This window comes from Lepidochelys olivacea (assembly GCF_965140295.1).
Source record: "Lepidochelys olivacea isolate rLepOli2 genome assembly, chromosome: 2".
Lineage (NCBI taxonomy): Eukaryota > Metazoa > Chordata > Testudines > Cheloniidae > Lepidochelys > Lepidochelys olivacea.
Genome location: NC_140412.1, coordinates 120356031 through 120383898, shown reverse-complemented (window position 1 = coordinate 120383898; position 27868 = coordinate 120356031). Strand labels below are relative to the sequence as shown.

The 27868-nt window shown below is 44.4% G+C and overlaps 1 protein-coding gene across 1 annotated transcript; it reads left to right on the top strand.

Moving 5' to 3' along the window:
- Window positions 1–4842: 4842 nt before the first annotated feature.
- On the top strand, window positions 4843–21619 carry NQO2 (N-ribosyldihydronicotinamide:quinone dehydrogenase 2). Its single transcript, XM_084620328.1, has 7 exons — window positions 4843–4958; window positions 7656–7801; window positions 9086–9250; window positions 12076–12206; window positions 13515–13628; window positions 17348–17449; window positions 18476–21619. The coding sequence occupies exons 2-7, from the start codon at window positions 7795–7797 to the stop codon at window positions 18647–18649; spliced, it is 693 nt and encodes a 230-aa protein (XP_084476454.1). The 5' UTR covers window positions 4843–4958; window positions 7656–7794; the 3' UTR covers window positions 18650–21619.
- Window positions 21620–27868: the final 6249 nt, after the last annotated feature.

The following is a 27868-nucleotide window of genomic DNA, read 5'->3' as shown; positions in this document are numbered from 1 at the left end:
CATACCTGTGGAGTCTCTAGGCCCACTGAAGGAGGGATAAACACAATCTGGTCCCTGGTGTCATCAAACTTGCACCAATATTACATCTTTAATGTGGATTCCTCTCGGTCTCTCAGCTCCTTATGCAGTCACACAATTCTAGCTGTTCCGCCGGTGATCAAGGGCAAGTTTTACAAACTCCGGCTGTTCAATCCACTAAGAGTACATTCAGTGGAGAGTTTTCTCAGGTCTCTCCAACCAGTGCACTCCAGCTCCTGCCTGGGTTAGAAAAACCATTTGGGACTGGGCTTTTATCATTAATCTCAACCCTGTCTCACTCAAGAAAAAAAGCCAGAGCTAAAGTTCAAATTTATTAATAAAGTCAGTGGAAGAGATTCTTGGTAGGAAGAGAGAGGATCTTCAAAAGGACCTTGAACAAAACAGAGCTTTGTTTAGATACTGTGGGGAATGCTGTTGAGTGGCTTAAAATCAATAAATGCTCATGAGAGCAGACTGGAAGCCGTATAGGAGGTTCTTAACACACACATTAAGGAGGACAGCCCTTTGTGAAGATGCATGGAATTCTTGGGAATAATCCAACCATGCCCTCTTGGGATACCACTTGACACCCCGAGTTGAGCAGTGACTCATTTGCCAATCTTGTCTATGAGCTATTGGAGGAAGAGCAGGGAGAGATTCCACAGAGTCCTCTCAAACCAAGGATTTGCCCAACCAGAGGATCAGAGTAATTCCTGCCGAAGTCAGTGGAAGTTATTTCTAACCTGGGAAAAAGAATCAGGCCCAAGGCTTATATGAAAGACTGTCTCCCTCACGCATTACATGGGTCTTGGCATTTTGCATACAGCTTATTTTTGACAGTGGGTAGCCAAACTTTCTTCCTCACTTTACACTGCTTATTCTTTCCTTGTCCAGTTTGGGTTTGTTCTAGCCTCCTTCTTGCCCTGTCAGACTCTGCAAGTTTCTGTCTCCTGGTCACACTATATCCCAAGTCGTCTTTTCAAAAGACAACAGTAGTTTAGGGACTGGAATCGGTTTGCCTTTATTTCTCGAGATCAGATGCTACATTCTAGGCAAGATGAACAATTCTTTGTCCCCTCTGTAGAAGTATGGGGCCAGAGGAACAGCTGTAACATTTCCAGTGTTCTCCATTTGCCCATGCAGCCAACTAGAGGAATTCGGTGAGCTACTGTTGTGATGGGATCCCCAGGGTGCAACCTGGGACTGTGGGACCACAGTGCCCCCTGAACTCTCTCCAGCCTGGGCTGTCTCTCACAATGCCTTGCTAGTGACCAGCAGCAAACCCCTCCAGGAGCTGTGATCACTCAGCACAACCACAGGTGGAGACCCTCCACCCAGCTAGATTGCATGAATGCTCCCAGAGCCACTCATGAATCACACAGAGAAAGGCACCAGAGCCAAATCCCCCCAGCTCCAAGCACTGTACCTCAGGGATATACCATCTTGCAATGCTGAAGACGAGCAGTGCAAATTTATTAATTGGTTCACCACTTCATCAATGGAAAGTGGATATACACCTGATCAGATTTACCACACACTTCAGGCAAACCCACTAGTAACAATAAACAGTTAAACAAATTTATTGACTACAAAAGATAGATTGTAAGTGATTATAGTGATAGGCAAAAAGTCAGAGTTAGTTACCAAAATAAAATAAAATATAAGCATGCAGTCTAAACTCTCAACTCTATTAGACGGGGCAACATCTAGATTAAGCAGTTTTTCTCACCCCACTGGATATTGTAGTTCATAGTGTGCAGATTTCACCCTTCAAACCTGGGCCAGTCTCCTCTCTTGGAGTCTTAAGTCTCCTCGGTGTCCTCGGTACTTGCAGCATAGTGGGGATAGGAGAAAGGCCAAGCATGAGGCCCAAGTGTTCTGTTTTATACCCTCAGTCGCATGTGCTTGGAGAGCACAAGTCCAGGCATGTCTGGTGGGCACTGCTGAGTCCCCAGGCAAGGTTAAGCAATTCCCTTGGAGTGGCCTCATCCAGGTGAATCATTGCATTGTAGCTCCCTTGCTGGACAATGGCTGGTGGTCTCTGTTCAACTGCACCTACCCAAGTGTTGGTTACCTCCCTTGCCATTGTCTCTGTATAGCTAGTATCTGGGTGCCTCCCAAATCCACAGCATATTTTAGTGAAAACCATACAACACAATTCTTATAATCTCATATGCATTGGTGATACACATATTTAGATAGAACAATGTCTTTCAGCAGATCATAACCTTTCCCCTGATACCTCATAAGGCATGCTTTATATGCAAGATCACAATGATATAAAAATGAAGAATATGGGGGTTACAGGACGCTCCCCCAAGGTATAGAATGTCACAACCGTCCTTCAGGATGTCTTGCCTGAAATGTTTCAGTATAACAGTCATCCCTCTCTTTTGTCCATCCAGAAATGCCCCATTTTACCTATTCCTTAATCTTAATTTGAAGGTCTCCCACATACATGCTCTAACCACCAAGCAGCAGAGTCATTCTCATTCTGTCTTGGTCTCTGGCCCAGTGACTCTTTAATTATTTATCCACAGTGGATCAGCTCCAACAGGAGGCTTGAGAGAGCCCTACCACAAAATATCCCACCAGGATTACACATACTGCCTCCACTCATGCTGATTTGCTGTGAGTCCTTACAGCAGCACAGTTGGGTTATTGGGGTGATTGTGAGGAAATAGCTAACAGCCAGTCTGTGTCCCAAGTGGAAGAGAACAGCTGCTACTGTCACCCCAGTGCAGGGGAAACCCTAAACCGATAATCCTCCCTTTACAAAAGTATGGCTCCACTGAGTTCAGTCCTCCTGATTTACAGTGGGATGAGAGGAGAATCTCTGCCCAGCTCTAGCTGCGCGTGAGCTGCAACTATTCTGCATCACTCAGCAATTAACTCCTTAGGCAGAGCAATAAATAATGGAAAGAGAATGTCCTTTCTGCTCTGAGGGAGGGTTGGAGAGATGAATGTTGTCGAGAGAAAAGAGGATGAAGAAGACAGCCAGCTAATTACCTTATTGGCCCTGAATACACAAATTCTCAGTGCAGCGAAGGGGAAATGCCCGGGGAGGTGGGAGGGGAGGCCCATTCAAGAGATGCATATTCAGGAATCCTTTAACATAAAAAATAGGGAGGCGAGCAAGCAACTCTATTCTCTACCATACAGTTACATAAAAGGGGAGGAATAAATCAGTTCCTAAAACTGATTAGGCCGCTCTGTCCCAGAGTTCTGTTGAGAGCCTTGAAGAAGCATTGATAGCTCTACCCAGAAATACATAGATGTTTCTGCTTAAAAAAAAAAAATGAAATGGTGAAATGATTAACAATGCTGACATTTAACTCTTCACAGTTAATAGCCCAGAGAGCTGAATGGGGGCAGTTAATTATCTGAAAGGTCCCAGTCCTGCAAACATTTATGCATGTGCTTAATTTTACACACATGACTAGTTCCATGGAGTTCAATGGGAATACGCACATGTGTAAAGTTAAACACACACTTATTGACTTATATATTTGCAAGATTGAGGCCTTGCGCTCTTCTTTTGATGTCTGTTTGCAGGGATGGAAGAAGTTAGTAAATACGTATTTAGCTCTCTTACCTTGCCTTCCTCATGAGGATTAATTATGTAATGGTTTTGTAGTAGAAATTTTTATTCTTGGTATTATTTACATAGCTCTAACTGTGCTGCGTGTGCTAGGGACAAATATAAAGACAAAGGCCCAGATGTTTGAAGGCACTTAGGGGGCACTCTGCCCAGCGTACCAACACCTAACCTCTAAGGGTACGTTTATACTGCAAATATATATCTATAGAAAATAAAACCTGCAGCAGCAAGTCTCAGAGTGTGGGTGTGTAGATTCAGGCTCGTGCTACAAAGCTAAAAATAGTAGTGTAGATGTTCCTGTTCGGGCTGGAGCTTGAGCTCTGACTGAAACCCAGCAAGCAGGGGGAGGGGTGTCTCAGAGACCGAGCTCCAACCTGAGTGGGAACATCTGTACTGTTATTTTTACCACCCATTATGATAATGATGCCAGAATGCATGGGAAGAATTAGGTGCCTAAGAAAGGGATCCTCAGAAACCAGCAAGCTGCATAGGGAGCTGCTAAAGCTAGCCAGGAGTGAAATACCAAGCAGAAGGGAAGGGAGAAGAGAGGGTCTTAGGCACCTAAGCAGCTGATCTAATGCACCTGGCTGGTGGAACAGAGATAGGCACCTCTCACCACTCAGGATCTTCAGCCATGCACTCTCTCCTGGAGCTGGGCACTTAAGCCAGGTCAGCTGCTGAAGTAGCCCTGCCAGTGTCTGCAGAAAGCAGTTCATTATGGAGCCTGAATAGTTAATGGCACACATACAGTTCAGCCTCTCCCTAAGGCCCTCTTTGTCTGTGGAATTGGGAGCATGGTGTGATCTAGCCCTAATGAAAAGTTGTGGGGGGGGGGGCCTCCCAGTATCCTAGGGGTCCTTTCAGGGGGTGTGAGATCAGACAAAAATGTGGAAATTCACATCCTTGCCTTGAAAGTTGTGTCACGGCTGCTGAAGATCGTGCATCAGTACAAGAGGCTGTCTACAAAGTGAATCAACAGCATTCCCAAGGCCATAACAAGAGGGTGGGGAGGGCCTCCTCTGGCGAGCTACCAGGGGGCAGAGAGAAACAAGGTAGCAATCAGCAGAAGCATTAGGGAACCAATCATGTGGGTCCTTGGCACTCTTGAAGGTAGGGAGAGTGCTTCCAACAGTCTCCTATTGGTCTGACTCTGCAGCTGTAACAATGAAAGGAGGGAGGAGGTGGAGGGTGTCCACTAGGTGGGAGTTTCATTTGTCGGTGGAGCTAGTTACATTCCTCTCTCTCCCCGCCCTTCACACTGTCCTTTCCCACCCTGTAAAGAGCAGCAGCTTCCCTTTCATCCAGGAACAGGATTCTTCCCTTCTGACCCAGACAACAGGTAAAAAGGGCCCAGTCTGCAAAACACTGGGGGCATATCTACACTGCTGACCTACCTTAGGCCGACTTACAACCGCTGCAGTAGTTACTGTGGTGGCTGATGTCCACGCTGCCCTCCTGTCGGTGGTGTGTGTCCTCACCAGGAACGCTTCCACCAACTGAAGAGCGGCAATGTGGGGGGCTGGAAGCCAGGGCTCTCAGCTCCGCGCAGATCCCTGCTGGGAGCCCAGCTGCCCCCAGAGCTTTTTGCTTCCCTGAGTGGGCAGCTGGCTGTAGGGGAGCCAGGGCAGCAGCCCAGCTGGGAGTGGGGAGCTAGAATGGGGGGCAGCTAGGCTCCAGCTGGAACCCACCACCGGCCCAGGCATGGAGCCAGGGGCAGCGCATGACACCTGTATTGGGGGAGGCTGGTCCCGAGTGCCAGATGCTCCTTAGAAGGGGGGGGCCGTCCGTGCCCGGACCATGACCCTGCCCCCCTGCTCCATCCCGAAGCCCACCCCCGCTCGGCCTCCCCCCCACAAACCCACCCGCATTCCACCCCCACCCTGTCCCGAGGCTCCTGCTCCACCTGTGGCTCGTGCCTCTCTCTATCCCCTCCTCTGAGGCCCCCCGACCTGCCGCCAGCTCCTCTCTGCCTCTCAGGGGGTGAAGAGGTGCGAGCGTTGGGTGGGGGGGGGGCGTGGAGGAAAGTGGCAGAGTGAGGGCGGGAAGAGGAGGAGCGTGGGCAGAGCCATGGGGGAAGAGCGGGATGCGGGAGCAGGGTCTCAGGGCAGACCGCGGGCGCCCTTTTGGCAGCGGTGCTCCTCCAAAAGGAGGTGTACCTCATCCTGTTTGGGGAGGCTTAGCCTCCCCTGGCCTATTCTACCCATTGTCCATGCATGGAGCCATGCAATTGACAGGTATGACAGCCAACAGCTGATGTGAATAACATAGTGTCTATATGGACACTGCATTGCCCTAACTAGACTGACAGAAGCCCTATGCCTCTCCTGGAGGTGGCACTATTATGGCGGGGTAGTGGGGCACTTACATGGGCAGCAGCAAGGCTGTAGTATAGGCAGTGACATAACAACATCGACGTAGGCTGCCTTACGTCGACCTAATTCTGTAATGTGTAGACCAAGCCCGAGATGCATGCAGCTTTCCTTGTGATGTGCTGCATATTGTAAAGACAGCTAGAGCCTACATCTTCACTGCAAAATCTTGTGATTTTTGACACTGAGACTAGGGTTGCTAACCCTCCAGGAATTTAATATTAATCTTTAATTAGAGATAGTTATGTGATGAAATCTCCAGGAATACATCCAACCAAAGTTGACAACCCTGACACCCCACCTTAGTGTAAAAGTACACAGTTTTTTTGCAGCGAAGACATAGTCTTTATGCCAGTGCAATAGGTTGTCTGGAAGTGGTGTTGATGGGTTTGAACTTTACACAGACGCTAAAGCAGCCAGGCAGCAGGGGACTTGCAAAGGTTCCACAACTATAGAAGTTGTCAGGAGGATGGTTTGAAAAACTCAGCAAAGACTCGGCAGTGCTAGGAAACAGATTTATTAGACTTATACTAAGTGTAGGGTGACCAGATGTCCCATTTTTAAAGGGACAGTCCCATTTTTGGGGACTTTTTCTTATATAGGCGCCTATTACCCCCCACTCCCTGTCCTGTTTTTTCCACAGTTGCTATCTGGTAACCCTAGCTAAGTGGCAAACCTCGCACACATATGCATGCCATGCCTCTTATTGTAACATTTTAATGGGGAAGAAAAGCAGAGTGAGCAGATGTCAGAGCCCCATCTGCTTTCATGGAGATTAATTTAAAATGTTTTATTGCGGGCAATGACGACACTGGTAGTGTATACAGATTAGGACTCTCTGGGCCAGTCTAACTGTTACGCCTATTGAAAAGTACTTTACTCCGCCGGTAGTCCCATGGACTTCAGTAAGGCTACCTGCAATATAAGGCATCCTTCACCATAAATAGCATGCATTTAGCCTATGATTTTAATGAGAGGCAAACACAAAGGGGCATTTGGTGAAGCTCTTAACACACCTTGGTGAGCAGTTACAGCTATGAGTATGTGTGTGAGAAAATGCTCACCAGTGTGAGTAAGGGGTCACACTGTGACCCAAAGAGTCGTAACCAAAAGCACTAAGCTGCCTTCAGGCTGGGTTTGAATGTTTTGAAGGCAGCTGTTTGAGGCTGAAATGCAGGTTTCAATGTTTGCCTGTGATAAACACAATTCAATGAGTATTTAATATAAATCTTTATAATGTATGCTGAGGCATGGAGAGTTATGGATAGAGATGATTTTGAAGTGTTTTTTTGAGAAGCTATGAGAGGAATTAGCACCTTCCAAATTAGTAAAATTTGCTGTAGACATTGATGAAAGCAGCTGTAAATCCAGTTTAACCAGATAGTTAAGGTGAGTTTACAGATGTTTTGCTGGAGCAGTGTAAAGTAGCCAGAGCATACCAATGATTCTGGCCCAATATGTGTCTATACTTGTGTGAGATGATGTACATAACTTATGTGTCACTTCACCACTAGTGACTAAAGCAGCCATCCAAAATTTACATTGATAAAACCTTCATACCACAGTACACCATCATATGCTCCTTGTAGTTATAATGCAATCTGTATAGCTACACCACCTCTTGTTTCTTTAATTATTCTTTCGCAACCTGTCTCCTTCTGTTTCAGACTCAGTGTGCGCTTTCCACCAGGTTGTACTGAAAGGGAAAGCGTGTCCTTTTCACTGTTATGGTGTTTCTCCAATGAGCACATCTCTCTTTTGGGAGTCTGTTATAGTGGATTTTCTAGAGAGGAAGACTATTAAAAAATGGCAGGTAAGAAGAGATCATTTTCCTTTGGTAGCGATAGAATGTTACTCATTTCAGAGCTGTGCACGCTGGAATCAGAAATGTCCTAGCTCCATCAGTGCTTGGATGGGGCTGTGAGGTAAAATTTGCAAAAGCGCCTAAGTCACTTACTTTCTTAAATCTCAGTGCACTTAGGTGCTTTTGCAAATTTTACCCCAAACCTACAGTGCTGAGTGCCTTCAGCTTGATGGGAATTGATGCTACTCAGCACTTTGCGGACTATTCAGCATGTAGTGTTTGCAGGAACAGGCTCTTAAGCAGCAAATGCGTGACTGTCCTTCCTTACTTTCTTGAATAAGTTACTGAGTGAGATCATAGTTGTTTCAAATGGATTTATATTCTTATTACATCGACCATATGAACACAATGCTTGAGGATTGTAATGACCTCTTGGCAGGGATGCTTTGTTACTTTTATGTGATGCTAGAATCAGCAACACACTTGGTTAATAGATCAACATCTGCTCTTTACAGTATTCTTTATATTGACTGATGATAAAGCAGAAAAGTGGTTGTTCAAGCCCTTAACTGAGATACTCCTGGCTATATTTGAAACGGCCAACTTAATTATCAGGCTGATGGAGACCTGGCATATCCATCCCTTGTTTCTACCACCGAAATTTAGTTAATCAGATAACCAAGCCTTTTTCTGTGTTGGCTCTTCAGAGATGCAGCTTTTCCTCCCTGCAGGTCTACCTCACCTCCGTTTTAAGCCGTGTGTGAAAGTTTCTGTCACTGCAGTTTTTATAAATAAACCACTGTCTTCATGTATGTAGGAACATCACCCACCCCCTCTTTGTGCTCAGTGAATCAAAAATACTGCTATGGTTCTATTAAAAAATTATATTCTATTATGGATGTTAACTGTTTGTTTAGTTCCTTGAGTATACTGCCAGGAGACAGTGGGGCCATGCATAAAATAAGCAGAAGATTTTAACTTGTAACTCCAGGCACTTTTGGTTTTTTTCTTTCCCCTCAGTCCACTGAGTTCCAGTTAGGGAAGCCCACTTCAGCAAAGATTAACTCAGTGGGCCAGATTCACCATTGCCCAGCACTTCACATAGTCTCTTACCAGTGGTAGGTGGATATAAAATGCTACCATTATGACCGAGTAGTGTTTTCCTCACTTTGCACTTGTCCGAAAGTAAACAAGGTGCTGAACAATGGAGAACGAGGCCCTGTCTCTGCATACTATTTTTAGATGTATCCATTACCATGGTATCTGGAGATTTTCTTTTCTTTTTAACTCCAGGGAGAAAAGTACTAATAATTTATGCACATCAAGAGCCCAAATCTCTAAATGGATCCTTAAAGAATCTTGCAGTAGAAGAATTGAGCAAACAGGGCTGCAACGTCACCACATCAGATCTGTACGCAATGCAATTTGAGCCACGAGCAACAAGAAATGATATCATTGGTGAGACTAGTTGAAGTACATTTTTAAAATCTCTCTCTTTGGGATTGTAAACACAGTTTTACCAATTTGACACACCAGAGCTGCATTGTTTGATGTAAGGGTCAGGTGCTCTATAGAGAAAAAACAGGGAGACTTTTGGTGTAAAGCAATAGCTAATTAGTAAGACTGAACTTTTTCTTTCTGTGGGCATTTACTAGAGCAGTAGTTTTCAATCATTTTCCATTTGCAGACCCTTAAAAAATTTCAAAAAGAGAGGTGTGGACCCCTTTGGAAATTCAACATGTGGTCCATGGACCCCTACTATAGAATCATAGAATATCAGAGTTGGAAGGGACCTCAGGAGGTCATCTAGTCCAAGCCACTGCTCAAAGCAGGACCAGTCCCCAATTTTTGCCCCAGATCCCTAAATGGCCCCCTCAAGGACTGAACTCACAATCCTGGGTATAGCAGGCCAATGCTCAAACCACTGAGCTATATAGAAGTCTTAGACTGAAAACTGGCTGAACAGAATTCAACTATAAATGTTGCACGTGCTTGGCCTGGCATTTGATACAGCGTGAGAAAGGGTGTTAGACATATCTATTCAGGGGACACCATCATAGGGCCTAATCACATCAGCCACAATATCAGAGGCTCGTTCACTGCACATCTACCAATATGATATATGCCATCATGTGCCAGCATTCCCCTCTGCCATGTACATTGGCCAAACTGGACAGTCTCTATGTAAAAGAATAAATGGACACAAATCAGATGTCAAGAATTATAACATTCAAAAACCAGTTGGAGAACACTTCAATCTCTCTGGTCACTCACAATTACAGACCTAAAAGTGACAATACTTCAACAAAAAAACTTCAAAAACAGACTCCAACGAGAGACTGCTGAATTGGAATTAATTTGCAAACTGGATACAATTAACTTAGGCTTGAATAGAGACTGGGAGTAGATGGGTCATTACACAAAGTAAAACTATTTCCCCATGTTTATCCCCCACCCTCCACTGTTCCTCAGACGTTCTTGTCAACTGCTGGAAATGGCCCACCTTGATTATCACTACAAAAGGTGTCCCACCCCCACCCCCGCTCTCCTGCTGGTAATAGGTCACCTTAAGTGATCACTCTGGTTACAGTGTGTATGGTAACACCCATTGTTTCATGTTCTCTATGTATATAAATCTCCCCACTGCATTTTCCACTAATGCATCCGATGAAGTGAGCTGTAGCTCACGAAAGCTTATGCTCAAATAAATTTGTTAATCTCTAAGGTGCCACAAGTCCTCCTTTTTCTTTTTGTGAATACAGACTAACACGGCTGCTACTCTGAAACCTATGGTAACAACAACACTTCCAGGTTTTGACCTGTAGATGGGGGTATTCGCATGCTTTTGATTGATTATAAAAACAAAATGCCTTTTCTTGGCTCTGAAACTTTATTTTCATAGTTACCTTTTGCAGATCCCTTAGACATAGGGCAAGTCTACACTACAGTGCTACATCAGAGCAGCTGCACTGATGCAGCTACGTCGCTGTAGCGCATCTGGTGAAAACACGCTATGCCGACGGGAGACAGCTCTCCCGTCAGCATAATTACTCCACCTGGACGAGAAGCAGAAACTATGTTGGTGAGAGAGTGGCCCCTGCCGACTTAGTGCTGGTGTGGACAGCGTGAAACTTGCGGGGGGGGGGAGGAGCTTTTTCACACCCCTTAGCAAGATAAGTTAGATCAACGTAATCGGTAGTGTAGACCTGCCCATAGTCTGCAGAGCCTCCAAGGGTTCAAGGACCACTGGTTGAAAACCACAGTACTAGAGGATATCACTTTAGGAATCCATCCTACACCCTTGAGTTTGACAGTTTTGCCATTGACTACAACAGTAGCAGGATTCGGCCCTTACGAGTAAGACTGGAGGTTTTTTAATAGCCCTGTGCCTTTGGGCCCAAATGTTTGTGTATTATAACTTACAAGTGTTTGTGTCTTCTTAAAGAGGCATCATTACAAAACACCTCCTCCCAAGGAGCAGTCTGGTTACAGATGCTTTCTGCAAATAATTCCCAAGTGTTCATTCGTGTATGTTTGGGGTTTGTGTCATCTATTAAGTATGATTCACATTGATGGAATATGGTAATGCCATTGTCCATTTATTAGTTTAGTAAAAACTTGAGAGAAACCCAGTGGAGATCATATTAAATTTAAAACTGGTTTCCAAGTGTTTATCATAGTTAAGAAAGCCATTCACCAAGAGGTAGGTTTTTAATCCTGATGCTGTCCTAATTTAGGAAGTGAAAGCGCAAAGCCATTACACAATTTGGCAGAGCTGTCAGTGTCTGTTAAAGGAAAACGTAGAACCGAAAGACTGATGTTACAAGAGCACTGGCTGAAGTGGGCAAGGAAGGTTGCAGACTGTCTGATTCAAACCCATGCTCCGCGTCAGGTCTTTGAAAGTCCTCACCCACTCTGGTCGCATGGACTTCAGGAAGAGATGAAGCTCCTTAGCAGATGCTCAGGATCAGGCCCTAAACTCTGATGGCCTGATTTTCATTTACATTAAGGCCCTTTTACACCACTCTGGTAGCATAAAGGGGGACAGAGGGGCCTTAATGTAAACGAGTACTGATACTTTTGCAAGTACTAGATTCACCTACACTTTAAAAAAAAAAAATCAGCAGTTCATCTATCACTCCTTACAATATGGTGCAGCTCATGATAAATCAATGGGATGAAATATTCCAATCTAGGACAGCAGATTGTGACTTGTATTGAATTATCTTATGTGGATTTAATGCTAGAAGTGGGATAAACAATGTCCATGTTTTTTTCCACAGGCTGTCTGCACAACTCAGAACACTTTGATTATGGAGTGGAATCATGGGAAGCTTACAAGAGAAGATGCTTGGCTAGTGATTTGATTGAGGAACAGAGGAAGGTTCAAGTTGCTGATTTAGTGATTTTTCAGGTCATGATTTTTCTTATTAATAATCTTATGGTCTTAATATGGCATTAAAACAAATACAGTAATAAAGAAACTATAAAAAGCTGGAAAGTTTAGACACCTAATTCCCACTGTCATTTACTTTCAATGCACTGCTCATGCTGATAATGCAGATAAGGCTTGGGCTGTGATCTTACAAGGTCTAGCCCAGGGGTGGGCAAATGTTTTGGCTCAAGGGCCACATCAGGGTTGTGAAACTGTATGGAGGGCCGGGTAGGGAAGGCTGTGCCTCCCCAAACAGCCTGGTCTCTGCCCCCTCCCACTTCCCTCCCCTTGACTGCCCCCCTCAGAACCACTGACCCATCCAACTTCTCCCTCACTGCTTGTCCACTGACCGCCCCCTCCCGAGACCCCACAGCCCCTAACTGCCTCTCCCCAGGACCTCCCCCCAGAACCTCCGCCCCTTCTACCCCCCCTGCTCCCTGTCCCCTGACTGCCCCTCCTGGGACCACCCGCCCCGACTATCCCTCCCAGGACTCCACCTCCTATCCAACCCCCCTGCTCCCTGTCCCCTGACTGCCCCAATCCCTAGCCACACCCTCACCCCCTGACAGGCCCCCCGGGACTCCCATGCCCATCCAACCCACCCTGTTTCTTGTCCCCTGACCACCCCACCCCCCAGAACCTCCACCCCATCCAACCACCCCCTGTCCCCTGACTGCCCCCCAGGGACCCACTGCCCCTTATCCAGCCCCCTCCCCCACCCCCTAACCATGCCACTCAGAGGAGCAGAACTGGCTTATTGGAAAGCCTGGGAGGTGGGTGGGCGCAAGCCGCACTGCCCACGTAACTACAGGGGAGGGGGGACAGCAGGGGAGGGGCCAGGGGCTAGCCTCTCTGGCCGGGAGCTCAAGGGCCAGGCAGGATGGTCCCGTGGCCAAAGTTTGCTCACCTCTGGTTTAGTCAATAGCAGAAATGAAAAAAGCCAGGTGCTACAGAAAATTATTGACAGTCCCTCTGCCCCATGAATCCAGTGTCTGTCAGAAGGCTCATCTTTTGGTTGAGGTGTAAGAGATTCTGAAAACTCACGGACATTTGGAGATCTCATGGCATTTTTCAAAAGAATATTACAAAAAAAAACCCCACAACCATAAGCAAATATAGTTCCTCCATTCTCTGAATGATAGGCTTTATTTACAGTGCTTGATCTGTGAATGGCTTGACTGATTAAGGTGATAAGATGTTCTTAGCATAGAAACAAGGCCAAAGGAAATGGTGTACCTCTGCCAATTACATCTCACTATTAACAGGAGCCTTTGCTTTGCTTTTCAGTTTCCCTTGTATTGGTTCAGCATGCCTGCCATCATGAAGGGCTGGATAGACAGAGTCTTGGTCCAAGGATTTGCTCACAATTTCCCACAGTGTTATGATGATGGCTTACTCAAGGTATGTTCCCTGGACTGTTACATTAGGCTAAACAATATTTTTTTTGTATAATTCTTGTCTGTTCCTATGCTGTAATTTTATTTTTAATCTAAGTGGATAAATGAGATTTAGGCTTTTTAGTGGCACTCAGTGATCATTCAAAATCCTTCCTAAAAACTTATTTCTTCTCTGTACCTTAGAGTTTTATACTGCCCTCTAGTATACGAGTGCAAACATCATGGAGTCTCGGGCACTTCTGCCTTTTCAGAATAAAAACTCTGCGTAGGGGAGGGGGTGTTGTTTAATTTTGGGTAAGAGTGGAAGGCTGGTAGTGGTTTGGGAATAGAAAAGGGTGTCTGTATAGCGAAAGGCTTTGCACCATTTCATATAGATGGTCAGACTCTCTACTCACCGAATATCCTCCTTCCATCTTGCCTAAGACAAATGTGCATGGGGGAAAGATGATGCAAATAGGACTATCAAGATGCGTGCAAGCCTCAGCCATATGCTATTATCACCCTTCTCCTCCTCCTGGCTTGGCTGGGACCCTCACGTTAGGTTTTTCTGAAAGTGGATTGCAAAATCTGCAGGGGAGGGATGATGTATTTGTTTTCTGGGGTGTGTAGTACATTCTTGGGCATGCAATTTATTTAAAATAACTAAAAATCCTCCTGTACTAGGCTTTAGGTACACACACATTAAGAAGCAATTCAAAATTTCAGCAGCATTACATAATCACTCCAGCAAGAACTTAGCCAGCCTGCCACCGATGAAAACTCCTTTCCACCGCTCCATCGTCTAGGAAGCACACCTTTGCCTTCTCCAAAAACACAAACGTGTCTTTTGCAGCATGCTTGAATGATCATCAAACGCTGCCAATATCAGAGCAAGGAGGATGGGGGGAGCAAGTTCCAGAGACTTGATCTTGTGGAGAATGCCTTGTGAGCTGCCCCTCTCTTTTACAACCATAGGATCCAACTTGAGCCCTCCTGCTAAGCACAGTTGTGGCAGTATGGCATAGAGAGAGAGGCAGTGCCTTAGGTAGGCTGCCCCCAGCCCATTCATAAAACCCTGGTGCTTTATTGGTCATAACTAACATCTTAATCTCCACCTAGAGACCAATAGGCAGCCAGCGCAGATCCTGCAGGAGCCCTCTATGCTTAGTAAGCTATCTGGAAGATACTGCTATAGCTGCTTATTGTCTCTGCCTTTTAAAATAGATGTATTTTAGCGCATTAGAAAGTTCTGGTGTAACAGGAAGAAATGCTTGACGTAGTTACTGGTGACAGACTATTCATTTTAATCAGCTGTTGCGTATTAAGCACAGAGGGGAAGTACTACCGCTTGTCAGCCCTAATGTATGTGTCTTTTCTTTTACCTTTCCCTGCTATTCTCTGAAAATAAATTGTTTAATGGGCAAGAGAGTAAGAAATACAAAAGAATAGGGAGTACGATAATTAGTTACAGGCAAGAAAAAACCCTGTACCCATTGCAAACCTAAAAAAAAATTTTTCATGGTAGAAAATACTTTTTAGGGTGTTTTTTTTTTTAATTCAGTAATGCGCACACATAGCTGAAGGAAGGTGGGGTGAGGAAATGAACAAGGATCTAGCATTTCAAGAAGACTAGTACAGTGGGACATGGGGCCAGATTGCATGGTCAGTCTGTAGTAAGTGGATCATTTCTGGGTCCCACCCAGTCCAAACCAGCTGGGTCTAGGTCATAACTAGTCACTGTTTCTAGCTCTAGGTCCCAAGGACACACTCCCAGGCTCAGACTTCTTGTCTGATGCCCTTTCTTGGAATATAGGATGCTGCCATCCCAATCCCTCCAGTCAGTTTACAAATGCTTCCCCAGAGCCTCCCCTGGGCTGTGAGCACTCTGGGCTTCTAGTTTAACCTCTCTAGGAACCATGTGGCAGGCAAGCAAGAAGCACAGGCTGAGCAAAGGAATTTCTTAACCACAATCACTTTTCTCTTAAAAACATTAGAGAGTTACTGATCTTTGAAAAGGAAACAAGTCCTGAGACACAGCCTCCCCGCTTCTGATCTCAGCCCTTCTGTGAGTCCAAAGTACCTCACTGTTCAGGCTGGGCAGAGTCCTTCCTGCCCTCTGCCCTGCAACAAAGCCTCCTTCTATGTGGTGATGGTCATCTTCCCATCTTCCCCCCTTCCCCCCCCCCCCCGCATCCAGATCAGTATCCGACACCAAATAGACTTCTGTCTCTCTATTATATGCTCCAGTGGGGTGCTCCAAACCTTCCTCGAGTCATACTTGCCCCACCTGCATAGAGAGCTCATTGCTCTGTAGGAGTAGGCAAGTTGTTGAGTGACAAAGTAGGTGGCCGTAAATTGTAGTCTTGCTGGTCCTTTGAGGATTCAGTAAGCTTCCCTACCTGGGAAAGGTGTCTGGAATGCAGGACAATAGGCTCCCCTCTGCATTCAACTTAGACGTGTTCAACACCTAATAAAAAACGAGTTCATAATTTGATGCAAACAGATCCCACTCTGTCAAGGTCATCCGAATTTGTGACCAGTTTAAGTTGGTCCATAGCTCTAAATTGTTCAAACTGTGCCACCTTACTATGGCATGAAGACTGAGATAATCTATAACAAATAGCGGTGAATTGGGTAGAAAGATTTCTGCTCCATGATTAATGCCAGAGGTTGGACTCAGGCTATAAAATCTCATTTGGAGTATTATAAATGGAGTGCTCAGTATTATTTGTGGTTCGTGTGTGTGGATTTTCGTGACCTCCTGTCTTAGCTATTCACTTTTGCCCTTTTTAACTTTCTACCCTATAATCAAGCAAGATTGGCATGTCCAGACACCAATTCATAACTTTTGAGCTGTTCTTGGCATTGTGAATAGCAGAGCTAGTCATTAGCTGAAGATTTGAAGATGCTTATTTCTCAAGTCCAATATCCCACAATGATGGATATGTAGATTACTTGACTATTTAATTTGCTGATCATTTTAACAATGCCAACATTTAAGTTTTCATTATTAGATTTCAGAAATAGTCCAACGAGACAAACACAGGTGATTCAGACCCTTTAAAAGCTGTCATTTTGGCCTGTTTGCAAATTTGGGACAACGAGGCTGCTGCATCCGTTGTGTTCAGTTCACATTTGGAAGGTTCCCTTGGCAGCCATAAATAAGAGTTAGATGCTGGGGTACAAGTCTGTGTCAGATCCCATGGTTATAGAATCTGAGGAAACATGGTTCTGGTAAAATACTTAGTGCAAGGAATACACCTAAAGAACATAACAAATACCCAACTAATCTATTCTCAGGCAACTGAGAAGCTTTAAATGAAGACTACTATGTATACAGGATGCAGTTTCCATCTGGGGGAGAGGGAGGAGCATAAACACACTTAGCACTCAATTTTTCCAACCATAGATCTCAAAGCACTTTACAAGGAAGGGCAAGCATCTTCCCCATTTTACAGATGGCAAAAGGTAAGGGCCCAAGTAACATGCATTTTTATGTATGTTTTCCCACAGAGCTATTTTCACACACTTTACTACTCCATATATCAACAAGCTGTGTACCAGAGATGCAGTAAGTGGTACTGTGTGAAAAGACCAGGGTATGAGGAGGACAGAAAAGGGGGTCAGCTTCCTCAGCCATCTCTGTTCTGCCAAGTTAATCTAGTGTTTCTGAAGTGTCCTTTTTGGCTACCGGGTCACTTGTTCTTAAATTAATGTGCCTAAGTCTTATTTTCTTCATTCCAGAATAAACTAGCCCTACTTTCATTTACCACTGGAGGAGATGAAGAAATGTTTTCAAAAGGAGGGGTCAGTGGTGACATTCGCTATCTCCTGTGGCCCATCCAGGTACAATATATGAATATTTGCTCAATAACTGTGCACCTTCATAGTACTGCCAACTCCAAGCATTCAAAGTCAGGAGACAGGCCCCACAGAAATCATGATTCCTTTTAAAAAAAATCCATCCGATTTTGAAAGAGCAATGTTAGGTCTTTATTTTCCTCTTGATTTGAGACGTAGGTTTCATGTTTTCCAGTTTCTCTGCCGCTATTAGGGCAAAAAAAAATTAAAGAAGAGATTTGCATATAATAGCATGACTAGGGAAGAGCCAGCTTGTTGGGAAATCTTTGTGTGGCTGGCATGGTGTGCTGTGACATCTACCTGCTGACATAAACTAGTTGAATCACTTGTCCTAGATCTTCCAGAAACACTTCCATCTTCTAACAAACTCTTCTGCAGTTTCTAGCTAGGCAGACTCATTAACATTACTAAGCCCATTTGGCTGCATCATTTAAAAGGCAACTAATGGAAAGGTGCTAATCGTAAATATATTCTGAAGTTCGGAAAAGAGGAAGGTTAGTGAATTTAGCTCACTCAGAGGGCATTAAAACTCATTCAGAACTGTGTGAATCAGAATTGCATGACTCAGCTAGATTCAGAAGTGCCTAAAACAAATGTAGAAGTACAGGGATGAAACATGAATTTCATTCAGGAACAATCCAAGAAGAGTCAATAGTATCCTAAATGTTCAGCCATCAAACGTGGAAGTGTATGACAGTTGAAAGGGTAAGTTAGTTATATAGCTTCAATAGCATTTCAAAACTGTTCCAGGAACTGGGGAACAACGTACACTAATCAAACTCAGAAGCATCATAGGCTAGCCTTCAACACTTGTCCACAAGTGTGGTTGCAAAGGTACATTCCCGCATCCTTTTGTCCCTCCACATGGATAGTTTAAAGCAATGCTATTTTATCAAAGAAAACATGCCCCACATAGGGTAGGAGAAATATTTTAAAATCTGAATTCTTTAACTGTAGCAAAAATGGAGTTGAACCATTTTCTGACATGTGTCTCTTGTCCTTTGACTCTAGCATGGTATAATGCACTTCTGTGGTTTCAAAGTCCTTGCTCCTCAGATCTGCTTTGCTCCCAAGTACGTGACAGAAGAGAAAAGAAAGGAGATGCTGACCTCCTGGGCACAGCGACTGAAGACTATCTGGGAGGAAAAGCCTATAAACTGCACTCCTGAGTTGTATTTTAAGTAATGTTCAGGCACAACACTAGAGAGATATGGGGGCGGGGAAGTTGCAGGAATTGTCTCAGTTGTATCTTTTCTCTTTCCTTCATGCTGTACCTTACCATGTATGGGGGGGGGGGAGTCACAATGCATAATGTCAGTCTCATAAACTTGCTGGATTGTATTACACCTAAAGACAGCCAATTGGTAATAGCTCAGTTAGCAATATGGCCTCGATCTTCCTGTCTTCTTAGGAGTACAGTGTAATGATGAGTGGTGCAGCTCCTTGCTGTGTGGGACATGGCTCCCTAACTAGTAAATATTAGTGCCTACTATACAATCAGGTTGTTTGTGGTTTTTTTTTTTTTAGAATAGTGCCTGTTCATACAAGCATAGGATTGAATCACAGATAATGGCTATTGCCCTAAGACACAGGTGACCTGCAAAACACCTGAAAGATATTGCCAGATTTACTTCAACACTTTTGTGCACCAGCTGCCATTTTTGTTAAATTGACCTGGAAATATCCTGTGATAAATAAGATTTGTCACAGCCAGTTATCAGTCAACTCTGATCTCTTAAGCAAGTTTTGTCTACATTTGAATTATTGTACAGTTTGAGTATATAGGATATGCAGTAATTTAGGTTACATGAGAACTATAGCCAGCCTTAACCTTCAATACCAAAACAGATCTATGTGTCGGTTCCTAAATTCCTAAGATTATTTACAACTGAACTATAGTAAAGCAGCTTTAAGACAGTTTCAGATGCCAATAAAGGAAGCAAATTCAAAGTGAAGTATGAATATACAACACTGGTGCCTTCACCATTGCATTGTTCTGTGTGTACACAAGGAAGGGTACGTGAAGCCCCCTGCCATTTTTGCCTCCTCATACATTTTAATGGATACTTTTTTCTGAGTTCAAGGACTGATCCCCACTTACGCTGCCACTAGCTACCCCATTAGGAAGAGAGAGGAATCAAGGGCAATTGCTGTGGCCCCTCACACTAATCAGCAGAGCTATTCAGCCCTGGAGTTGAATGCCTGATGTACCTTCCCCTAAATACTATAGCAGCAAATGTGCTTCCCCGGGGGACTCTGGCACTGTGGCTGGCTTGGTGAGGCACATTGCCCACTTCATCTGCCGTGGCCACTGTCCCAGTGTGGGTCAATGCCTAATAGGATACACCAGTAGGTGTGGGTTGGCTCTTAATGTTTGGGAATTTTGCCATGGACTTCAGTGGGATAATTTGGCTCTGGAAAGTAACTGATTTTTTTGTGGTAGATATATGGTATATTTCATGCTTAATTGTGTATTTCCTGGCTCTGATCAGTCGCTGTCACAACCTTAACATACTGTTAAACATACTATTATGCTTCTTTGTGAATGTTTACCTGTTGTATGCAAGATGTAGATACCAGATTACAATGTTTCCAGTCACCTAAATTCATGTTCAGACTGAAGAAGGTGGACATAGTAAGATACAAATGCAGTTGCTGTCCATGCATATTTACTTTTTCAGAATAAAAATCCTCAGTTTGTTTGGAGACTGATCAAAGGTGTTATTCAGAAGACAAATGCGTATTCTGCTCACAAAAAATTAAGAGGATGTATACAGAGAAGTCTTGCTCCTATAATCACTAAAGTCAACAGGAATTGATAGACTGCAGTCAGGGTAAAATTAGGCACATCTCTTAAATTCTATTACAGCACAACGCAGATGCTTGGAAATTCTAGCTAGGAGTATTTGTGAGGAAGTCACATGGGATTAATTCCACAAAACTGCTAATCAGTCTCCTATGATGCTTATTGTCAGGATACACATACACTTTAAAAAAAAAAAAGTGTCATGAAGCTAGGCATAAGGGGGTCTTGAAGGTTCTAGAAGGAACTGTGCCGGGAAGAGAGAGCAATATAGAGCCGTATCAGCAACTGGGGAGAGATTATCAGGAGAGCTCAGCTCCACACTAGGTACCAAAATTAAGTGGCCAGATATTTTTTTTAAAACTCAACATGTTAGGTACTGAGCTCTTCTGAAAGGCTCTCCCCAGTGATGGTGGTTGAGCTCTTCTGAAAATTCTGGCTTTAAGGGATACTATTTTTATTTATTTGACTAAAGTTTCTGGTTCAGTTGCATTAAATAAAATTCCTGAGTCTTTGCCACAGTTGTATGACACTTATGATTTCACATGCAGGGAATACATTTGCCACTTCTTTTTTTAATAACTTATTACCTGCATCCAAAGCTGTTATGTCCTCTCCAAGAGGGAAACCCCATTGACTCCAAACAGACTAGTGTGGAACATTAAAGAGCGTACAACTTTGTTGCTCTGCTTTTTCCCCATGAAGGTGAGTCATGCAAGTGGATTCTTCCACATCAGCTGAGTTTGCAGCTGAATGCATATGGTAGGAGGGGGAATAAAACCCCTAAACAGAAGGAAGTGAGGATCTCTATGCTACTTGGACTCTGGGAGGGCAAGGTTTTCTAGGTATAAACAAGAGGTCCCCAGCTGTTTAGCCTGGGTTAGCCCAAAGAGCCATATAGAGCTTGCTTGCTTAGTTATAGAAGCTTCTATTACCTTTTGTAACAAATTGTCATTCATTTGTGTATCCATGTTTACCTGCTTATACCTTATAAATAACTGTTTCCTTTTTCCTATTAATAAATCTGTATATAGTTTATTGTAGGATTGGCTACAAGCATTGTCTCTGGTGTGACATCGAAGGTGCGATTGACCTGGGGTAAGTGATTGGTCCTTTGGGACTAGGAGTAACCTGAATATTGCTGTAATACTTGGTATAAGGGACCACCTATCACAAAGGCAAGCTTACCTGGGTGGTGAGTCAGATCTGAGTATTCAAGGAGACTGACTGATAGTTAGCTGGTGAAATCTAAATTTAGAGCTCACAGCCAAGTAGGGGTTTTTGTCTTGGTTCTTAACAGTCACTCTCTTGAGTCACTGGAGTCAGCTTGACAGTCCTCTTTACTGATATGTTAGTAATTTCTCTCTTGGTTGTCTAACATATCTTGTATCCCTTAATCCAATTACCTCTCTAAATATTTCTGATAAAAGATTGACAATGAATTGACTGTGAAATGTGATCTTCAAGACATGGAGTAAAATAGAAATGGACGTTGTCTGATCATTAATCCAAGGACCACCGACATGTGGGAGGGGGAAGCATATAATATCCTCTACAGTATATTCCTTTCTTGATTTTTTACATTACTGATTTCTCAGGACAGCCCATAAGGACATTGAAGTGATAGGGCAATTTCTGCTTTAAAAAAAAAAAAAAAAGTAACTATTCATTTTATCTTTATTGGTTCAGCTCAGTAAGTTTAAATTTCTGTATTAGATGAAAAAATCATCCGTGATTCTGGTCCTTCTCATTTCTATTTCAAAGATTAAACACATTAGCCTTCCTACACCCAGCTTCACGCTAATGTTTATATTTGGTAGCCAGTGTGTGTGTTGTGCATAATATATATTATATGAACTTTAATATTGTACACCTTATCAGGTATAAATCCATGGTAGGCCCACATCTTGAATACTGTGTGCAGATGTGGTTGCCCCATCTCAAAAAAAAAAAATTGGAATTGGAAAAGGTTCAGAAAAGGGCAACAAAAACAATAAGGGGGTGTGGAACCACTTCCATATGAGGAGAGATTAATAAGACTGGGATTTTTCAGCTTGGAAAAGAGACGACTAAGGGGGGATATGATAGAGGTCTATAAAATCATGACTGGTATAGAGAAAATAAACAAGGAAGTACTATTTACTCCTCCTCATAACACAAGAACTAGGGGTCACCAAATGAAATTAATGAGCAGCAGGTTTAAAACAAACAAAAGGAAGTATTTCTTCACACAACGCACAGTCAACCTGTGGAACTTTGCCAGAGGATGTTGTGAAGGCCAAGACTGTAACAGGGTTCAAAAAAGAACCAGATAAATTCATGGAGGATAGGTCCATCAATGAATATTGGCAAGGATGGTGTCACTAGCCTCTGTGTGCCAGAAACTGGGAATGGGTGACAGGGGATGGATCACTTGTTGATTACCTGTTCTGTTCCTTCCCTCTGGGGCACTTGGCATTGGCCACTGTTGGAAGACAAGATACTGGGCTAGATGGACCTTTGGTCTGACCCAGTATGGCCATTCTTATGTATGATTGCTGGGTAGTTATGCTAAGTTGCACACCTGTACTCTGTATTATGCTTTTCCCAGAATGCTGTTCACACTTGTTCACTCACACTAAGGTGTAGCCCATAACACTTTGCACAGCTGAATTCTGGTCTTGGCTCAAACAAATACATAACCTGACAGAAACGAGATGTATGACTAATAAGTCCTGGTACAATTAAGAGGTGCCTGGAAGGAGGTATCCAAGACAAAGATAAGAAAAGTACAGGACAGTGTAGAAAAATCAGTATAAAACTGCTAGAGACAAGTGGGGTTATGTATGGAGTGCCTTTAGCTTGTAAACAGCCACAATATAAATACACATAGTCTTGAGTGCATACTTTGAAAGCAGACCTATGTAAGGTGAATGCTCTGAGATTACTTCTCTGAAAGGGTGGTATGTATGTCTCCTTTTTATGTTGCGCTGCTTTCCCTTTGACTAATAAGCTGACTATGCGCAGCTATTTGCGCTCAAATATTTTTGAACCGCAAGTGTAGTCAAGTAATTGGCTATAGCTAGTCAAATTGCAAAAGGGCGTAGAACTAGATCAATTAGGTACTTTTTGGACATAGATAATCTAGCTATAATAATAAGGGTGCAGACACTTTTTTTATATAAACAGATTAGAGTACATGCACTAATATATTTTATTACCCTGCATTATTTTGAAAGCTGTTCGATTGGAGAGAACTCCAGACTAAACCTTTTCCTGGTTATATACAGGATAGATCGATAGAAAAGAAATTATTAGTTATTCACCGCCCCATGATGTCAGCCTTTCCCTTCACATTGCTATGTAAAGTAGCAAATATGGATGAATTCCTGGCCTATTGAGGTCTAGAATTTTTGCCACTGAAATCAGTGGAGTGAGGATTTCATCCAACCTTTTTAAAAGCAATCTTAACCAAGCGACTGTACTCTGAATCAGAATTTGGTAACTATATCCATGATGTCTCACAATTTGCTAACATGGCTATCAATAATTAGCTTGTATTAATAATGGCCTATTCCATCTGAGGATGCCTAGACCCACCAATCAGTTGAACTGCAAAAGTCAGCTCTAGAAATTATTTTGGGGATATTTCATGGTCTGTGTTATACAGGAGATCAGGCTAGATGTCACAGTGGTCCCTTCTGGCCTTGGAATCTATGAAAACAAGACTTGTATTAACGCTACAGATTAGAGAGAATCAAATTTCAGTTTGACAGTGCAATTCTCTCGAAATATTTTTAAAATACAATGCTAGTTATCTCTTTAAGAAAAGGAGTTCAAAACTGTCAGCTTTTTTTTTGGGGGGGGGGGGAGGGTGAGAGCAGGTGTCTACTTGTAAGTTAAGTCAGCCACAACAAACAGTGGCAGAGAGAGCCATTCAGTTCCCCTGTGCCACATCCTGGCCAGGCAAGCAAAGTATAAAAGTTTTGCCAACAGATATTTCAAGGACATTGGGGGAACCAGAACCCTTGTATTCATCCTAGAGAAAGCCCAGGGCAGCTGTGCAGCCTTGTCATTCCCAGGTCTGGGAATTTCCTCTTTAAAATGATGACGATGTTTCTTAAGTCATGAGAATGGGTATCTAGTCTGTACTATAGTTTAGTACAACACCACCTGAAGATGGAAATTCAGATGCTTCAGTGCATATTCTTTGGTACTTAATATTTTTGTTGTTCAGAGAAACAATTAATACCTCACAATAGAATTTCTGTGTCAAAGTATTCTTTAGAGATTCTGATGCATACATAGCTATTTTACAAGTACTACGTGAACTGTAAATTTCCTTGAACAGGAGCTATTTAGTTCCTGGAATTGAGTAGCTCTGCTTTCATCATGAAAACTTTGTCAACTTTTATTTCTTGCCAACTATTTCCCCTCCAAGGAACTGATAAACTCCACCAGATTCGCCAACAGAACTTTGAAGCTTCTTAAAGTACAGCTATACTAGGTTGTCCACAGACCTTCTCATCTCCTTGACCCCCACGCTACTTACCTGGTCCCAATTGCCATAGCGTTGGAATGCCTCACAAACTTGAGTGACTTTATCCTCGTAGGCATCCCTGTGTAACCCTTCTGCCCGTCAGAGTTGGCAGCAACAAGGGCCGGGTTCAATATCTAGGGGTTCCATTCCAATAACACAATGCAAACTGGCTCGAGCCCCCACCCAGTGACCTGGGACCAATATATACCACCCCCGCTGGGCGCCTCCAAGAGGCAATACTTCCCCTCTCGCAAGCACCTAGTCTGAGTGTAGCAAAAGTCTTTTAATAACAGAGAGAAACAATGTGGCATTATGTTGGGGAAACACCACCAACAGGATTCATAACACAACCCATGAGCAAAAACAACCCCACCCCAGGCAAATTGGGGCATGCCCTTTTCCCTTTGGTTCTTGAGTCCAGCAACCCCAAATCACCCAAAGTCCCAAAAGTCCAATGCCCCAAAAGTCTCTGTCCCTGGTCAGGGCAGCCCCAGAGTTCGAAAGTTTATCGGCGGAGCTTTACCTCCCAATCTGGGTGGAAATGGGACAGGGGTAAGAGGCACCTTACGTGATCTGAAGCTGACCGCCCCATAGCTCCATAGCGGCGCTCCGCTCCGCCAGCCGCCCCACGAACTCCTTCGCTCAGCTGCGCTCCGCTCCGCCAGCCGCCCCACGAACTCCTTCACTCAGCTGCGCTCCGCTCCGCCAGCCGCCCCATGAACTCCTTCACTCAGCTCCACGGCCCACAAGCAGCTCCTGCCATCCACACACTGCTCCGCGTCGAACTGCTTCACCAGCCGTCCCGCAAATTGCTCCACAATATATCTTCAGGCTCCCCCACTACTTAACACAACACTCAGTGATTTCAGCTCTTAGGTGAATTCAGCTTATAGTAGGGGAGCCCCAGTGCTGGTGCACTGTCAGCCCAAAGTGAGCTCAGCAGCCTATAACTAGACTTCTAATGAAATCAAAATTAGCTCTGATATTCCACAGTGGAGAGAGGAGGAAGTGCAATCAGCATGTAAGGCCCTCACCAAGGGGCCCATACCACCAAGTATTAATACTTGTCCCCAGCCTCTCTCCATTCACACAGTTTTGGAACCCATGACCCTTGCCTAGCGAGTGCTACTTAGTTGATGGTGAATCCCTCCATCATAACAAAAGGCCACGTACAGTTCCAAGCACAGTTCCCATAATCAGGGTAATAGCAATTTATTCTTCCTGCCCCAATAACAGAGACACTGGGGATCCCACAGCAGCCAAAGTGACCATTTGGGCAGCTATGGTCTCATTCTAGGCGTGGTGGGTGTGCCTATGCAAATGAGATCGGCCCCTGAAGTTCTTTTCCACAACTTGCCACACCTCACCACCAGATGTCAGGGTGGAGCTCATCCTGACACTGCTTACATCCTCCCCCCAGCCGAGACTTTGTCGTCCCGACAAATCACACTCCCTTTATACCAACTCATTGGTTTCCTCCAAAGGGCCTCAGGAAGCCCACTTTAGCTTCCACAAGCCTGTGTGCTAAATGTATTGGCTCCTCACTAGTCACCCCAGGTGCATCATAAGTTAACCGTTTCACTGGTCTTATCACCCTGTCTCGTCTATTGAGAATCTCTGTTGCCGAAGTAAGGGGAACATCCTCTTGAGTGACGGATGGAGAGGCTTCCCTGGAGGGTCCCTCGGCTACTGGCGTAGGCCCCTGCACTCCTAGTTCTAACGCTGGAGGGTCCAAGGTGCCCAGGACATCCTCTACCTGTCTGTCCCCATTGTCCAATAACCTGTGTTTGTCATCACAGGGGGGTCTCATCAGCAGCACCGGGGTATCAGAAAGGGGCCTAAATAGTTCCGCCAATGGGTTTAGGGCGGAAAAGGGAGAACTCTCGTTTGGTTCAGCTGATCGAGACTGAAATCTTGTCTCCATCCCAGGATACACCAGGGTTGTGTCTTCCTCCTCAGACTCACTCTCAGATGTGCAGAATAGGGGTAAGTTAGCTGCAGGGGGCCCACTGTCTGTGTTGGATGGCGGCTTTGGTCTAGCACCTCTGTTCTGCCCGGCGGCCCTGCCGTGGCCCATCTCACAAGGGGTGCTTACCAATTCCCCCACAGGGAGCAAAAGGTTTCTATGCACCGTCTTTATTTGCCCTGGACCGTCTTCAGGTTTGATCTTGTAGACCGGCAGATCTCCCAGCTTTTCCATCACCAGGTAAGGTATTGCCTTCCATCTGTCAGCTATCTTGTGTTTGCCAGCAATACCCAAATTTCGCAGCAGGACTCTGTCCCCCGGCTGGAGCTCCTGCGAACGCACTCTAGCATCATATCGATGTTTGTTGCGGTCTGCGTTCTTCCGAGCCGCAGCGGTAGCTAAGCGATAAGCATCCCGCAGCTTTTCTCTTAGTCGGGATACATATTGCTGATGAGTTTCATAGCTATCTCCATCCTCTGATACACCAAAGCACAAGTCTATGGGTAATCTTGGTTCTCGCCCAAACATCAAGAGATATGGGGTGACTCCCGTAGCATCGTTCTTTGTGGCATTGTAGGCATGCACCAGAAATGCGACATGCTGGCTCCAGGTTGCCTTCTGCTCTGGTCGCAAAGTTCCCAACATATCTAATAGGGTTCGATTGAACCTCTCTGGCTGAGGATCACCTTGGGGGTGATAAGGCGTTGTCCTAGACTTTTTAATTCCTGCTATCTTCAGCACCTCCTTCAGAAGGTGACTCTCAAAATCCCGCCCCTGATCAGAGTGTATCCGAGCCGGGAATCCATAGACTGAGAAATATTTGTCCCACAATACTCGAGCAACGGTGGTGGCCCTCTGATCACGTGTGGGATATGCTTGTGCATACCGTGTAAAATGGTCAGTCACTACTAGAATGTTTCCAACATTCCTCTTGTCTACCTCTACAGACAAGAAATCAATGCATACCAACTCCAAAGGTTTGTTGCTGGTGATGTTCTTGAGATATGCAGCCCTCGTGGGCAGAGTTTTCCTTTGAACACATCGAGCGCAAGTCTCACATTTCCTGCGAACATCTTCAGCCATTCGGGGCCAATAGAACCTACTACGAATAAGTTC

Coding starts and splice junctions, on each gene's coding strand:
- NQO2 (XM_084620328.1), top strand. Junction 9,251..12,075: donor AACAAGAAATGATATCATTG/GTGAGACTAGTT, acceptor TTTTTTCCACAG/GCTGTCTGCACAACTCAGAA. Junction 12,207..13,514: donor CTGATTTAGTGATTTTTCAG/GTCATGATTTTT, acceptor TTTGCTTTTCAG/TTTCCCTTGTATTGGTTCAG.